The sequence below is a fragment of the Carcharodon carcharias genome, chromosome 10 (assembly GCF_017639515.1).
Source record: "Carcharodon carcharias isolate sCarCar2 chromosome 10, sCarCar2.pri, whole genome shotgun sequence".
NCBI classification, from domain to species: Eukaryota; Metazoa; Chordata; class Chondrichthyes; order Lamniformes; family Lamnidae; genus Carcharodon; species Carcharodon carcharias.
In genome coordinates, this window is record NC_054476.1 from 66,839,566 (window position 1) to 66,857,012 (window position 17,447).

The 17,447-nt window shown below is 44.4% G+C and overlaps 1 protein-coding gene across 5 annotated transcripts in view; it reads left to right on the forward strand.

Annotated features, from left to right (window-relative positions):
- The window catches only part of tkfc (triokinase/FMN cyclase), a 104,708-nt gene that overhangs the window by 57,589 nt on the left and 29,672 nt on the right, over positions 1-17,447 (forward strand). For all 5 annotated transcript variants that reach the window (XM_041198196.1, XM_041198197.1, XM_041198195.1 and 2 more), the window contains one exon: positions 14,428-14,544. In XM_041198196.1, coding sequence (XP_041054130.1) covers positions 14,428-14,544 — 117 coding nt within the window. The remainder of the gene's footprint in view (positions 1-14,427; positions 14,545-17,447) is intronic.

Genomic DNA, 17,447 nt, shown 5'->3' on the forward strand with positions numbered 1-17,447 from the left:
CTGACAACCCAACCTGAGGCCTGACCCCTGCCACCCATCAGCCCAACCCCCGCCACCCATCAGCCCAACCCCCGCCACCCATCAGCCCAACCCCCATTCTCCAAGACCCGATCTGACCTGAACCCCTACTGAGGCTCGACACCCCCCACCCACCCACCAAAGCCTGAAAGCCTTCACCTCCCACCCTTGAGGCTCAACTCGCCCTACCCCCAAGGCCTGGCTCCCCCACACCCCTCAAAGCTCCAACCCTCCCACCCTCTCATTGTCCCCAGGCCCGACCCACCCCTGCCACCCCCCAAATCCTACACACTTAACTTCTCCCTGGCCTGTCATGGACCTTTAAAGTTCACTGGACCTTTAAACTTAGCTGTTTTATGGCAGCTAGTGCCGTAAAAAGGGGACATGTCTTTCTTCCCTTCAAAGGAGCTGCACTTGATGCTGGGCACCAGGGAGACGCTGCATTACCTGGATCTCGCCCGGCCTCGGTCGGAAGGTCAGATGAGACAGGATTTTGGGTACGTAACTGGGATTGGTGGCAATCCAACTCTAATTGCCACTCTGCGGAAGTTCAGGCCCATGATTTGATGAACTTGGGTGGGAGAAGGCTTATGTGGAGCATAAACATTGGTACCGACTAGTTGAGTCAAATAGCTCATTATTGTGTTATATCGGTAATTCAATGTAAAGACACAGCATTTCATTACTTAAGGATGAACAGGCATGGCAGGTTGACCACAAGATGGGAATATATGCAACTGAGGCTGGTTTATATGTGTGTTGACCACCAAAGGATTGCCAATGTACCCAAACTGAAAGATATTCAAATTTTGATAACACACTATTTTGCTTACAGTGACTGACATTGTGCAGTGACTGACCTATGTTTTGTACTGTTGAAGTAGATACAAACCTAGCACTTATACCTTAAAGGTGAATAGCTGAGCTTCTACAAAGAAGCCTATATTGTGGCTGTTTCACTGGAGGGTCCTGAATCCTGAATGTCCATGGGATAGAATGCAACATCACCAGCCAAAAACATTAACTGGATTTGGGAGCTTTGCCTCGGACTCTTTTCAGAGGATCTTAAAGCTGAAAGTAATGAAGTCTCATATTAATTGTATATATCACCAACTTGCATTTACATAATGTCTTTAATGTTGAGAAATGTCCCTTCATAGGAGTATACTCGGGTATATATATATATATATTGACAAATTGGATGAAACAATAGAATATCTAAATTTTAGATGACGCTGATTTAGAAGGCAGAATAAATTATGAAGTATAAGAAGTTACAAAGCGACAAGGTAGACTTGTGGTGTGGGGTATTGGTTACATCTTGATAGGTTTGATGAAGTCTTCATAGTCTTTAGCAGGTTAACTGTAAGTCTTTATTAACTACTAGAACTATTTACAGATATACAGTAAAGGATACAAACTAGGAGCTGTCTTCATGCTCAGGTTTGCAAGCGGCTTTGTGCAACACCATACTGACCCTGGGTGACCATGTGGACGATACTGTTCTCAGTCCCACATTAACCCTATATGTGCCAGGTCCTTACACTACACTTCCCCCAACTCTTTATCCAATGTATTTTAAGTGATTATAGTTTACCTTTGCCTTACATTGTTATTATGATCATACATTTACATTGTCATTACTGCATTATCGCTACCCTATCTCCCCACTTCAAGACCTTGAATTCAAAGGTGCAGGTGATCTAGAAGCCTTATAACCCTTGCATATCTTGTTTGCACTACTTTGTACGAGTGGTAGGCTCTGTCGCTGCTTGTTCTTCCTGTAGGCCTGGAGGTTATTCTGGCATCTGGGTACGTTTCTTGATATCTCTCCATTGCACAGTGGTGATGAGGAGGAGTCTCCTCCTGTTTCTTCTGACTGTGTCCTCAGCAGTGCCAGCCAGGTATGTGCGAGGTTGGTCCTCGTTCTTCCTAATGACCGTACCTTTCCTCTCGTGGTCTTTAATCCAGACCTTGTCATCTTTCTGTAATTGTGTGAACTTTCTGGCATAGTACCTTCTGCCTAAAAGCTTGCTTCTGCCTAAAAGACTGTTTTCTTGATTTGATGTCCTGGTAATCCTTGGTTACCAACCCTGGTATGAATTTTATCAGCAGAGTTGGATGTTGTGTGCAGAGTTTCCTGCCCATCAGGAGGTCAGATGGGGATGGGCCACATTGTAAAGGGATGGACCTGTATGTGAGCAGTGCCGTGGGGAAGTTGTTATTCTTTTTTAGGAGTGCTTTTACTGCACAGACCTCTTTCAATCTCCTCATTTGACTTGGGGGTCATGGGGAGCTAATGCGATGGTGGAAGCTGAATCTAGTGGCGAAGTGCACAAGTTACCAATTTGAATATTGTGGGCTGTTGTTGGATACAATCTTGTCTGTGATACTGTGGTTCGTGAGCATCTCTTAGTGCCTTAATTACTGCCTCTGTGGTAGTTATATATAGTTGCTTCACCTTAACCCATCTGGAGAAGTAGTCCATCACTATAAGGAAAAATTTGCTGTTGAAGATGAACAGGTCAATGCCCAGCCTTTCCCATGGCCTGTTTGGAAATTGTGCGGGATTGAGTCCTGCCTGTGCAGCACAGCCACCTGGCAATTTGCAATGGTGTCTTCAATTGCCTTGGAAACACCTGGCCACTAGACAGTGGATTGGGCATGTGCCCTACACTTAGTGATGCCCAGGTGACCCTTGTGTATTTTTTGAAGAATCTCTGTAGCTGCTGGGAGACTGGGGTGACCAACTGTCCATCATAGATTGGGAGGTCATTTATAATCGGAAAGCTTTGTTGTTGGAACCAAGTTTTCATGGTCCCTGCATCCTTGTTGGTGTTATGACCACAGCCAGTGTTAATTGCTGCACAAACCAAATCCCAGAGGGAAACTTGACTTCCAGGCCATACCCTTTTTTTTGCATTCTGAAAACTAGAAGACAACGTACTGATCTCAGCAGTAAGAGGTCCAGTAACACTTAGGATTTAAAAATGTAAAGCAAATGTTTTATTAACAAAAATAAAATAAAACTTAAGCACACAAGATTAATCTTAGAAAACATTCCCCAAAACTCTCTACTTGGTCAAACCCACAAGTAAACACCTTCCAGGCAATACTCCCTTAATGATGTCTCACTATGAAACCCAGTAATATTATCTGAGGCAAATTGCTGTAGCTTTAATAAAGGCATACCACATGATCTTTACCCTCTTCCACTTTGCAGTGGAATCCATTTCAGATTAAAGCTGTTTGTTGCAGCTCTAGTCTTTTCTGGCTTGACCGGATGGCTGGTTCAAATGGCATCCTCTCCCAGCCAGAGCTCCACCTATAGCCCAACAGCTCAAACAGCTCCAGCAATCTCCATAGCTCCAGCTCAACAGCTACTCTAGCTATCCACAGTAACTCTAAAATACCTCTTTTCCCTTTCATCTCCGGTTCCACTGTTTTTGCACTTCTTTGAAATCCTTCCAAATATAAAATCTTCTGTGCCTCTATCTTGTCTTTGCTTTTGGGTCAATAAAATATAATATCCCTGCTACCGTTCTCTTGTACCTCTGACTCCCCTTTGATATTCAAACAAACTCAACTTATCTAAAAATGCAAATGCTAGATCTAACCTATTTACTTACCTCAAACTTAACACCTCTATTATTTTCATGTTTCAAACCCCCAGACAAGCTGATTTCTATCAATCTTTTGCCCAGCTTAATTAAATCACACATGTGCATGCACAGACACCCAGCCTTCTTTACAGAATAACATAATATTCCCCAAAAATATTTTTTTAAAAATCCATTCTCACAGCTGGCAGTATCTGCTGATGTGGGCACACTCCTCATCGCACATTTGTTCCTGGCGGATCTGTTGGAGTTTACTTGTGGTCTCTGGCAGGTGTCTCCTTGTCAGTTGGGAGTACACTTCCAGTTGTTCAATGAGATTAATGTCCTGTTTTGTTGCAAGGCCCGCTATGGCTCTTGAAAGTGTGTTTGCTGTTGTCTGGCTTTTACCTTGGACATATACCGCCTTGTAGGCAAACCCCATATGGTGATGGGCAGGGCTAGATCATAGTGGGCTAGAATGTCTGTGGAGGGCAGCATTGCTTTGATATGAGTGACAGCTTGCTGTTGATGTGAGTCCCAGGACCATGTTTGGTCTTAAGTAGATGCCTCAAGTGTTCTGTGATCAGCGTCAAATTCAGTAAAAATTTTGCTAGCTGGTTCACCATCCCCAAGAATCACTGAAGATCTGGAATTGAGGGTGGGTTAGAAACTTGATGGGTGCCTTGGTTTTTTGAGGGTTTGCTGTGATGCCTTGATTGCTGATGATGTTGCCCAGGAATTGAATTGATGTTTTTGAAAACTTGCAAGTGTCATTCAGCGTCAGCCATGCTTCCTGCTGTAAGACTTCTGTGAATCTTTTGTCATGTTCATCCACCTATGCGCCGTGAACTAATACGTAATCCATGTGGCAAATGACTGCCTGAAGGCCCTGCAAAATGGCCGACATTATATGTTAGGATATTTCTTGCGCCGATCTGATTCCAAAAGGCAGGCAGATTAAAGCAGAATCTGCAAAGGGGCTAATAAATGTTGTCAGCAGCCTGGACTCTTCATCAAGAGTGAGTTTCCAAAAGCCATTGTTTGAATCCAGTTTTGAAAATACCATGCTCTTCGAGAGCTCAGTCAGGCTTTCGTCCACTGAGGACATGGGATATACAGCTTTATTCAACTATGTCAGGTCGACACGGATACAGATGGACTCGTTCACCTTTGGGACTGGACCATTCCAGAACACCATGCAGTTGGTTATGTGATTCAGGAGATAACTCCCATGTTTGTCATCTCATCCAGCTGCTGCTGCACCTGCTTCGAGTGGGTGTGTCAAATTATATGGTGTGAATAGGTACGTGGGTTTAGCATCCCCTCTCAGTGTGATCTTTTATGTATTTTTTAGTCACCTCAGTCCTATGAAGAGTTTTGGGAACTCGCATTTGTACTTGGAGCCAGGCCTTTGTCAATCTTCTGTAACAGGTTACGTTCAACACAGGCTTTGCAGCTTGGTAATGAACAGTCCTGGTTTTGAATCACAAAGTGGGTCTCGTGGATTGTTTTATTCTTGTATCTCAGTGTTGCCTGCAGGGTGCCTTTCACTGGGAGCTTTAAGCCTCCTGCTCCGTACGGGGGTTGTGGGTGAAGTCAGTCGCTGGGTCACCAGTCATGGTTCTTTCTCTGGCAGGACTGTTACGCTGGCTCCTGTGTCTAATTTAAAATTTGTTAAATGGCCATTGACTGAAATGTCAGCATTCCAAAATGAGCAACCATGATCTTGGACGACTCCCAAGAAGCATGGCTCTGTCTCTTCCTGACTTGCAGTCTTGACCTTGTGGAGCATTATTAGGCCTTCTGCATGTTTCAGGGTTTTAGCCTTGCACGGTTTGCATTGGTGTCAAATCCCGTTGCATTGGAAGTATTGGGCTGAACTCGCAGGACATTGATCTTGCCTGTGAGAGTTCTTCGCTCTACAGTACTGGTATGGTTGTTCTGTTGGCCAGTTCAGGTATTGCTTTCCCTGGCCTGGTGTGTTCTCTGTGCCTTTGTTGCTAAACTAGCTGGACTGAGTGTTGGCCTCTGCACCACATTTTATTCTCACCCTTTAAAATGGTCCTGAGCTGCTCACGGAGTTCTGACTGTCTAGCTATCTGGATTGCCTTTTCCAGGGTTAGATCTTCCTTCCCAAAATCCACAAACAGGACTGTTCTGGTAGACCCATCATGTCAGCCCGTTCCTGCCCCATAGAACTCATTTCTTCCTTTCTTGACTCCATTCTCTCTCCCCTTGTCCAGTCCCTTCCCACCTACATCTGCAACTTCCTCTGATGCCCTGCATCATATCAACAATTTCCAGATCCCTGGCCCTAACCGCATCCTCTTCACCATGGACGTCCAATCCCTCTACACCTCCCTCCTCCACCAAGATGGTCTGAAGGCTCGCTGCTTCTTCCTTGAACAGAGGCCCGAACAATCTCCAACCATCACCACTCTCCTCCATCTGGCTGAACTTGTTCTCTCACCGAACAATTTCTTCTTTAACTTGTCTCACTTCCTCCAAGTAAAAGGTGTGGCCACGGGTACCTGCATGGGCCCAAGTTATGCCTGTCTCTTTATGGGGTATGTAGAACATTCCTTGTTCCAGTCCTATTCAGGTCCCCTCCCACAATTCTCTCTCGGTACGTCGATGACTATTGGTGCCGCTTCATGCTCTCGTCTGGACCTGAAAAAATTTATCAACTTTGCTTTCAATTTCCACCCCTCTATCACCTTCACATGATCCATCCCTGACATTTTCCTTCTCTGCCTTGACCTCTCTCTCTCTATTTCTGGGGATAGACTGTCCATCAATATTCATTACAAGCCCACCAACTCCCACAGCTACTTTGACTACAGTTCCTCACACCCTGCTTCCCATAAGGACGCCATCCCATTCTTTCAGTTCCTCCGCCTCCGTTGCATCTGTTCTGGTGATGCCACCTTCCAAAACGGCACTTCTGACAAATCTTCATTTTTCCTTAACTGAAGTTTGCCCCCGCACTGTGGTTGACAGATCCCTCAACCATGTCCAACCCATCTCCTGTGCCTCTGCCTTCACCCCTTCCCCTCGCTCCCAGAACTATGATAGGATTCTCTTTGTCCTCACTTTTCACCCCATCAGCCTCCGCATTCATAAGATCATTCTGTGCCTTTTGTGCCAACTCCAACATGATGCCACCACCAAACACACCTTGCCCTCACCAGGCTCTGTCACCATTCAGTAGGGACCATTCCCTCTGTGACACCCTAGTTCACTCCTCCATCACCCCCAACACCTCATCCCCTTCCCACGGCATCTTCCCAGCAAACGCAGAAGGTGCAACACCTGCCCCTTTACCTCCTTTCTCTTCACCATGCACAGGCCCAAACTCTCCTTTCAACTGAAGCAGCGCTTTACTTGCACCTTCTTCAATTTGGTCTACTGCATTTGCCGCTCCCAATGTGGCCTCCTGTACACTGGGGAGACCAAACACAGACTGGGTGACCGCTTTGCAGAGCACCTTCGGTTTGTCTGTAAGCATGAGCCAGATCTTTCTGACACTTGCCATTTCAACACAGCATCCTGCTGTCATGCCCACATGTCCATCCATGGCCTGCTGCAATGTTCCAGTGAAGCAAAACCCAAACTGGAGGCACAGTATCTCATCTTCCGATTAGGCACTTTACAGCTTTCCGGACTTAACATTGAGTTTAACAACTACATATCATGAACTCTCTCGTCTACCTTCACCCCTTTTTTAATCCCTTTTTAAAAAATTTATTTTTATTTACTTATTTTTATTCATCATTTTATCCCTTTTTTATCTCTTTTTCCATCCTTTTCCCCCAACCACTGCCCCCTGCCCCCACTCCCCAAATGGACCAATTGTCACTTCTTCTATGTTGTTCTTTCACAGAGTGCAGTCCCTTGTTCTGCTATTAACACATTCTGATTTCTCATCTTTATGCTACTATCAGCACCTTCTTTAGTCGTCACCACTACCATTAACACTCCCTTTGTCTTGTGTTCATGACATCTTTGTCAATCCCTCCTTAGCCGCTACCTATCGCTGACCTTCTATCCTGCTCTACCCCCACCCTTAAGTGGTATAAATTCCATCACATTTCTACTTTTCTTTAGCTCTGAAGAAGAGTCATACATACTCGAAACGTTAACTCTGTTTCTTTCTCCACAGATGCTGTCAGACCTGCTGAGTTTTTCCAGCATTTTCTGTTTTCATTTTAGATCTTCCTTTGTTTGCAGAAGGTCAGAGAGTGCATCATCTGGTACTCCTACCACTGTTCTGTCTCAAATGAGTTCAGATTTTAAATCTCTGTATTCACAACTTTCTGCCATCCTGTACAATTCATTGATGAATGAATTGACTAGTTCCACTGGCTATCGGGTTCTCCTATGTTATTTAGCTCTTTCAAGTATTTTATTGCTTCTTAGAATAAAATAAATGTCAAATGATTTTAGTACCTTTTTGAATTTTGCAGATGATTCATCAATTCTCTGTTGTGCAATAATGTCATCTGCAGTCGGACCTACCAAGTAAAGTAGCATGTTTACCTGCTCTTTTTTTGACTTGTATTTAAATCTGAAGTGATGCTGTATCTTAAGAATCTTTTCCTCCAAAGTCCCCAATTTTGTGATTGAACTGGACCTTGAATTAGTCCAAACTGACTTGGAAGTATGGGCAGGGTTAAGCGATCCCAAAACAAACAGATCAGATCTAAGCATCGCAGTCCTGCTACATCCAGTCGTGAATGGTGGTGGGCAATTAAACAACTCACTGGAGGAGGAGGCTCCACAAATATCATGCTCAAAGATGGAGGAGCCCAGCACATCACTGCAAAATATAAGGCTGAAGCATTTGCTACAACCTTCAGTCAGAAGTGCAGAGTGGATGCTCCATCTTGGCCTGCTCCAGAGTTCCCCAGCATCGCAGATGCCAGTCTTCAGCCAACTTGATTCACTCCAGGTGATATCAAGACATGGCTGAAGGCACTGGATACTGCAAAGGCTAGTGGCCTGACAATATTCTGGCAATTGTACTGAAGACCTGTGCTCCAGAACTTAAACAGATTGGTTAGGAGCGCGTCCAGTACAGCTGCAACAATCGCATCTATCCGAGTATGTGGAAAATTGCCCAGGTATGTCCTGTACATGAAAAGCAGGACAAATCTACTCTCGATCATCAGTAAAGTAATGGAAGGGGTCATCAACAGTGCTATCAAGCGGCACTTGCTTAGCAATAACCTGCTCGCTGACGCCCAGTTTGGGTTCTGCTAGGGCCACTCAGCTCCTGACCTCATTACAGTCTTAGTTCATACATGGACAAAAGAGTTGAACTCCAGAGGTGAAGTGTTATGACCGAGCAGTTGGTACTGCTGAACTATTTAAAAATCCCAGAGGGAAACTTTAAACAACTGTCATAACCTATAACTTAAAGTGTTATGTTTGGGATACAACTCTAAATTCAGGAATCATACCACTGGTTCTCGAGGTTTTACATTAAACTAAATGAAACATTTTATTAATTTACACAGGTTAAAATATATATACATGTGGCTACAAATTACTATGATCATGATTTTTAACAAGTTCCCAAACTAATCTCCATTAAGACAACAGCAACTCATAGACTTAACCAGACACCAGGCAAAACATTTTCACCTTACAAATCCAAAATGAGGTTCCTTTCACTTTGGTACGTGGCAGACATAATGGTAGGCTTACAGGCTTTGATCCAACATAGCCTCGGCCTGCAAACACAAAACTGCCGAAGTTATACCTAGCACTGCTCATTGAATGTAAATTCTCATTGTAGCACCAGCCTCTTCTAACAATAAAACCCCTTTCATAGTATCAATTTTATTAGTAATATAAACATATTGCTTGGTATCTGCTAGATAGATGTCAGTTTTCACCCCATTTTTTGAATGCATGATTCAAAAAATGCAAATGCACTCTTTCTCTCCTACATATCAAAACTAGTACACGTCAAAGCACCCAGACTAGCCGGCTTTAATCCAATTAAGACACACCCACAGACTAAACCTCTATTTTAAAAGAAAAATATTTTTCAGTAATATTATATACATTAATAGCTTCATGACAGACCTGAGAGTGACTGCCCTTGACATCAAGGCAGCATTTGACCGAGTGTGGCATCAAGGAGCCCTAGCAAAATTGGAGTCAATGGGTATAAAAGGGAAAGCTCTCCATTGGTTGGAGTCATACCTAGCACAAAGGAAGATGGTTGTGCTTGTTGGAAGTCAGTCATCTCAGCTCCAGGACATCACTGCAGGAATTCCTCAGGGTAGCGTCCTCGGCCTAACCATCTTCAGCTGCTTCATCGATGACCTTCCTTCCATTTTAAGGTCAGAAGTGGGAATGTTTGCTGATGATTGCACAATGTTCAGCACCATTTGTGACTCCTCAGACACTGAAGCAGTCCATGTCCAAATGCAGCAAGACCTGAACAACATCCAGGCTTGGGCTGACAAGTGGCAAGTAACATTCGCACCACACAAGTGCCAGGCAATGACCATCTCCAATAAGAAAGAATCCAACCATCGCCCCGTGATTTTCAATGGCATTACCACCACTGAATCTCCCACCATCAACATTCTGAGGGTTACCATTGACATGAAACTGAACTGGAGTAGCCATATAAATACTGGCTACAAGAGCAGTTCAGAGGCTAGGAATTGTGCGATGAGTAAAACACCACCTGACTCCCCAAAGCATGTCCACCATCTACAAGGCACAAGTCAGGATTGTGATGGAAAACTCCCCACTTGCCTGGATGAGTGCACCTCCCACAATGCTCAAGAAGCTTGACACTACCCAGGACAAAACAGCCCTCTTGATTGGCAGCACATCCACAAACATTCACTCCCTCCACCACTGATGCACAGTGGCAGCAATGTGTACCATCTACAAGATGCACTGCAGGAATTCACGAAGGCTCCTTCAGCAGCACCTTCCAAACCCACGACCACCATCATCTAGAAGAGCAAGGGCAGCATATAGCTGGAAGCACCACCACCTGGAAGTTCTCTTCCAAGTCATTCACCATCCTGACTTGGAAACATATCACCGTTCCTTCACTGTCGCTGGGTCAATATCCTGGAACTTCCTTCCTAACAGCACTTGTGGGTGTATCTACATGGACTGCAGCAGTTCAAGAAAGCAGCTCACCACCACCTTCTCAAGGGTAACTAGGGATGGGCAAAAATACTGGCCTAGCCAGTGAAGCCCACATCCTGTGAATTAATTTTAAAAAAAGTTCTGATCCATGTTGAAAATTTTAACAGTGTCTGTTCTGCTTTAAGAGCTGTCTGAGTTTTCGTTCACTCGGAAACAAAGGGATTTCCTGTGCTTGCCAGTTTTGGCAGGCTCTGCCGCAATGGTGAGCAGACTCAGCTTGAAAAATATTTTACAATGTCTGCCTGGATCAGCTGTCTGTAGACTTTCATATGTCAACATTTTAGTTTTTTTGACTCACGAATCCATTGAATTCGAGTTTCTGCTTGCTTCTTACCAAACTGAACAGCTGCGATATTCTTGAAATATTTAATTAATGCTTTCCCTTTTTTTCAGATGAGCCTGGACGCTACATGTTCAGTCTCCGATTCGGGTATTGGGTTTCAGAAATGGGTTTCTTTTAAACTGCACTTTAAAGATTTCTCCCGATTTGCTGCAGCTTAGAATTTTAAAATATTTAGCTCACCCTTGCAAGTTCTGCCGACTCAGCAGCTGGACTAAGGAGATTCATTGAGTCTTCTCTTCTGGTACAATAAGGAATTTTGAATATCTGCCTTCAGCTTCCAAGCTTTTCTTTGGAGCTTTTTCTCTGGTGATTTTCCTCTGTGCTTCTACACCTGGAGCTTCTTTACAGATCAGATTGCTTTGTTGAATTTTTCAGGCTTCCAGCATTTCAGCTTGTCTGTGCATTTTCGTGAGGTTTGGGTTTTTCTCCCTCTGCCTTCACCATGTTATGGGGTGTTGGTTACATCTCAATAGGTGTGATGAAGTCTTCATAGTCTTAGGTTACCGAGACAAGTCTTTACTAACTACTTGGACTATTTATAAGTATACAGTAAAGGGTACAAGCTAGGAGCTGTCTCCATGCTTAGGTCTGCATGCGGCTCTGCCCAATGCTACAATAATCCTGGGTGTGGGTCATGTGCTCTCTTACATCACTGTACTCAGTCCCACATTAACCCTTATGCTACAACTTGGTGAGCAGGCAATGTAGTGGGAGTGGAGCTCGATTTGGGGAAGTGTGAAGTTATCCATTTTGGATTGGAGAAAGACAAAATGGAATATTTTTGTAAGAACTAGGAGCTGTGGAGGAACAAATAGATTTAGGTGTCAATATGCTAAGTTCACAGTATCAAAAAGTAATCGAAAAAGCTCATGGAATGTTGGCCTTTATGTTGAGGATTGGCATTTAGAAGTGAGAAAGTGATTCTTAATTGGGCAGAACCTTGGTTACACCCCAGTGGGAATGCTATGTTCAGTTTATGGGAACTGTATCTCAGGAAATATGCAACCACAACAGCTTGTATTTATACATAGTGAAATGTCCCAAGGTCCTTTACAGGGGCATTCTGAAACAAAATTTGACACCAAGCCAAATAAAGGAGATATTAGGTCCAATGACCAAAAGCATAGTCAAAGAGGTTGGTTTTTAAGAAACATTTTAAAGGAGAAATGAGAGGAAGGGAGGCAGAGAGGTTTAGGGAGAAAATTTCAGAGCTTCAGGATGTTAAGGCAAGGCTGTCAGGATTGAGCAATTAAAATTAAGGTTGTTGAAAAGGCCAGAATTGGAGGAGCACGGGCATCTCAGAGAGCTGTAGGGCTGGAGGAGATTTCAGGGATGAGAATGAGAGTCAGAATTTTAAAATCGAGGCGTTACTTAATCAGAAACCGATGTAAGTCAGCAAGCACAAGGGCGATGGGTGAACCAGAGTTGGTGCAGGTTAGGACAGAGGCAACAGAGTTTTGGATGACCCCAAGTTTGCAGAGAGTAGAACTTGGGAGGTTGAAATCGTCAAGTCTAAAAGGAACATGGCATGAAAGAGGATTTAAGCAGCATGTCGGCCTTCAAGCTGGTATATGGTGGATTGACCAAAATGATAGAGGAGTTTAAAGGGTTAAATTACAGGAAACTTAATTTTTATTCCATTGAATTTAGAAAGCTCCGCAGTGATCTAAATGAGGTGTTTAAAGTGATAAAAGGATTTGACGGGGTAGCTACAAAATAACTGTTTCCTCTGGTGGGGGAACAACAGGGCATAATTAGAGTTCAGCCATTCAGGAATTTAATCAGTATCCATCATTTCATGCAAAAGAAAGTGAAATTCGGGACCTTTCTTCCCCTAAGTCTATGGATAATGCACCAATTGAAATTTTAAGGACTGAGATTGATCGATTTTTGTTAGGTAGGGCTTCGAGGAATATGAGCCAACGACAGGTAAATGGAGTTGAGCTACATGTCAGCCATGATCTAGTTGAAAGATGGAATAGGCTCGAGGGGCTGAATGGCCTTCCTGCTCCTATGTTATGTAGGAGTTCATCATCAGTCAGCCTGTCAGTTCATATGGTTTGGGGCATGGAAGGACAACAGGAGAGACCTGTTGATGTTCTGTAATTTGTGCACCAGAGATCACCAGGACAGGTATCAGGCAGTAACCTAGGATTTTCTTGCAATCAGATCTCCCATTTTTGTGAATGGGGTAAGGAAGAGAGGAGACACACTGCACAGTTGAATAACCAGTGGAAGGAACAAAATTCTATTCCTGTGCCTCAGGCTCAACCTAAATGATAATTTGAGGAAAAGGAAGCAAATCATAATGGTTATGCTACAACTGAAATTCTAGATTTTCTTTTTCAAAAGTTGCCATACAAAAGAGCCTGTGTCTAAATTAGCAAATTCAAACCATTTTTTGTACAACCACAGTTGTTGTGGTCATCAACCATGTGGCTAGGTATCACAAATTGTAAGTTAGGTGCAAGTGGTCTCTTCCTAAACAGTACTGTAACAAATTACGCAACCTGCAAATATTGTGGTTGTTTATGGGTTTGAGGCTAAGACTAGATGCGATTTAATTAGGATACATTAGTGCATTGCTGAGGTTAGGAAATCAGCCAAGATATTAACAAAAAGGAATATAATCAGCCTTCTCAAATTGAAAATTAGGGTGCAGGAGGTCTAGGTCCATGGTGAACTCCTTCCTCTGTCCCTCTGTCTTTCTCATTTTCAAGCAACTGTCATGTTCTCTTTGAACTCCTTTGCCCCTGCATTTACACTTAATCTCACTCATGTTCTGTTACTTGCACTCCTGCATTTGTACACTTTTCAAAGATACTCTTGTGCACGTTTGGTCTATAATGTTCATGAATTCACTCACATTCCCTTTTCTCCTATGGTCTTTCTACATTGTAGTCCACTTCCCTTATTTCTATCTGGTCTGCTCTGCTTGTGCTAGATTCAAACCAAAGTCTATAAAGTAGGAGAATATGTTCTAACCCATAATGGCATCCTGTCCCATGCAATGAACGCCATAAAATTCCAGCCTATATTGATACAAATGCCAAGCTCATGGAGATGTAACCCCTGTTTCCAATTCAGTTTTGTCCCATGCTCTTATTATGACTTCTTTATGGATGTGAATGTGTGTTTTGTCATTCTTTTTTAAAATGGCAGAAATGAAGTGACAAATTGAAGCCATTTAATGATTACATTATTTCAATGTTGTGTGGATTGAAATAACAGTTAATTTTGCTGCAGTAATAATGTAAATGATCTCCTGGGCATCTCTTTCAGAGAGTAAGGAGATCGTTATTGAAAGGGCTTACATCGGTTCCTTAATGACGTCCTTGGAAATGGGAGGAACTTCTTTGACTCTGATGCATGTGGATAGTGAACAACTGAAACTCCTGGGTGAGTGCTTTTGGGTGAGAGCTGCTACAGTAGCTTTTCTTGAAGTTTCTTTGCGAATTAAGCTTTTTGAGAGGTCATATTTTTCTTCCCATCAGTTGCAGGCCCACTGGTGGCTAGTCAGGCCTATCCATGACTGGCAGATTCTCTAACAGCAGGTGCAAGTGAAGTGTAGCTGATGTTGAGGGCACTTGGACCTATCTTTACCCTTCATCCTGGCTCTTCGCTCAGTCTCAAAGGTGTCTGTAGCACTCCCTATGTGGCGTCTCCAGGCATCACAATCTATGGTTTGCACTTCCCACTGGTGATGGTTGATGTGGCATACAGAGATCAACTTCTTCAGGGAAATGCCGTTGAAACGTTTGCATGGGGCCCCTTTATTCTGTTTACCAGTGGTCAGTTCTCTGTACAAAACGATCATGGGCAATTGACTGCCATCCATCTGGGCAACATAACCCACCAAATGCAGTTGGCTTTGCAGAAGGATGGCCTTGATAATGGTGATGATGGCTGTTTCCAGAGTATGCTGAATCCGCAGTTTGTTTTTCAAAGCCTATTGTCCACTTCCTTGTCTATCGTGGCATGAAACGACACTCCCCAAATAGGTAAAGTGCTTGATGGCGTTCAGCTCGGTTCCCTCGATAGCAATGCTTGGTGGTCTTCATGGGGTGCAAGCTGATGCAGGGCTTCAGTCTTCTTTAAACTGATTTTTAGTCCAAAAGTTGTGTAGCCTCAGAAAAACATGTTGTAATACATTACAGGCCTGACTGACTGTGGGCCAGGAGAGTGTAGTCATCAATGAAAAGAAGTTCACGTATGAGTTTTTCTTGTGTTTTTGTGTGAGATTGAAAAGACCTCCATCAGTCTGGAAGCATCCATAAACTCCCTTCTCAAGGTCTTCCATTGCCTACTGCAGCATCATACTGAAGAAAATGGCGAATAAAGTCAGGGCCAGCAAACATTCCTGCTTCACCCTCCTGGAGGTTTGGAAGGGACTTGCAAGGTTGCTGTTGTGCTTGACTTCTCCGTGATGATCTTTGTGAAACTGTACTAAATACCCAGGAACCTGGGTGGACACCCAAGTCTTTCAAGGGCTTTCCAAAGTCCATCTCTGCTCACAGTGTCAAATGCCCAAGTGAGGTCTACAAAAGTGACGTACAGGCCTTTTTGCTCATGTCAATTTTCTTGTATTTGCCTGAGTACAAAGGCCATGACCAGAATTTTATGTGAAGAAAATGGGCCTGCACCCAATCTGAAGTCATGTGAAATCACGTGAGAAGGTCGGGCAAGCCTCCTGACATCATCGTGCAAGTGAGCGATATTATGACTGGCCTGGGAGCGCACACGGGAGTCGGAAGTGCATCCACTGACACTTAAAGGGCCAATTAAGGCCATTGATTTACCAATTGAGAGGAATTTTATATTGCCCGTGCGATTTTGCAGATGTCACACGGCAGGCAGCCAACAACGTTTCCCTTGAGTTCTCAACCAGGGGCGGGATAAAAGGTCCCCGAAGCAAAGGCTCGGTATCTTTAGGTCAGAGTTTTTTGCTGTGAAATTTATGCGATTTGAGAAGATTCACTGTCATTTCTGGTGCATTCCATGCGTGGATAGCTATCTTTTGGAATACTTTTTCTTGCCATCTTTGTCTAAAGATTTCAGCAGAGTGCACCCTTAGATTCATGTGACAGTGCCTTGTGCATTTCTAATCATGGGAATTGTATACTCAGCTGCTGGGACCTCCTCTGCGGAAGAACAGAGGGCCAGGAGAGAGAGAAGACCAGGTGACTGCAGGGCGCATACCAGGGAGCAACTGTGAGAGGAGAGGCACAGCGGGTGCAGGGCCAGCAGGGAGTGCAAGGCAGAGGGCCCACAGGAAGCACCACTACCCTGTAGCCAGAGTGTACAGGTAGTGCTCCAACTACCTCAACATGTCCGAGATCAAGTGTCAAAGGAGGCTCTGCCTCTCTAGGGACATTGTCACCACCATACGCCAGATGATTGGGCCGGAGATCGCCTCCAACTGCGTGGGTGGTCACCCTATGCCAGTGTCTCTGAAGGTCATAGTGGCCCTCAATTTCTAAGCCACCAGTTCTTTCCATTGGTCAGCGGGGGATCTGGGTGGGTGTGTCCCAACTTGCTGCCCACAGTTGTGTCAAGCTCATTACTGACGCTCTATTTAGATGGGTGACGACATTCACCCATTACTGGATGGATGAGATCAGCCAGGCTGAGAGAGCCAGAGGCTTCGAGGCAATTGCAGGCTTCCTTCACATCCACGGTGCCATCGGCTGCACTCAGGTTGCCATCAAAGCACCTGCAGGTGAGCCAGGAGCCTTCGTGAACTGGAGCTCAGATCATCTGCGATCATGAGACACGAATCTTGCAAGTCTGTGCCTGTCACTATGGCAGCTCGCATGACGCTGACATCCTGTGAAACTCACAGGTGCCAAGGCTGATTGTTGCTCCTGCTTGCTGGAATGGATGGCTCCTGAAACGGTGGCTCATGACCCCACTCTGGCACCTAAGAACAGAGATGGAGGAGAGGTGCAACAGGAGTCATACCTGCACAAGGATGGTGGTAGAGAGGACCATTGGGCTGCTGAAGATGCAGTTCAGATGCCTGGACCAATCAGGGGAGCACTGCTGTATCCTCCAGAGCGGATGTCACTTATATTTGTTTCCTACTGTGCTCTCCACAATCTGGCTCTGGCAAGTGGGGGGAACCCACTGGAGGCCGAGGATCACAAAGCAACTCCAGATGTCGCAGAAGATGAATCTACTGATGGGTCTGATTAGGAGCCCGGGGAGGCACAGGGTGAGGAAGTGAAGGCAAATGTCAGGAACCTTAAGAGATGCATGTACATCAGGGAGGCCTTGATAATACATAACTTCAACTAGGCTGC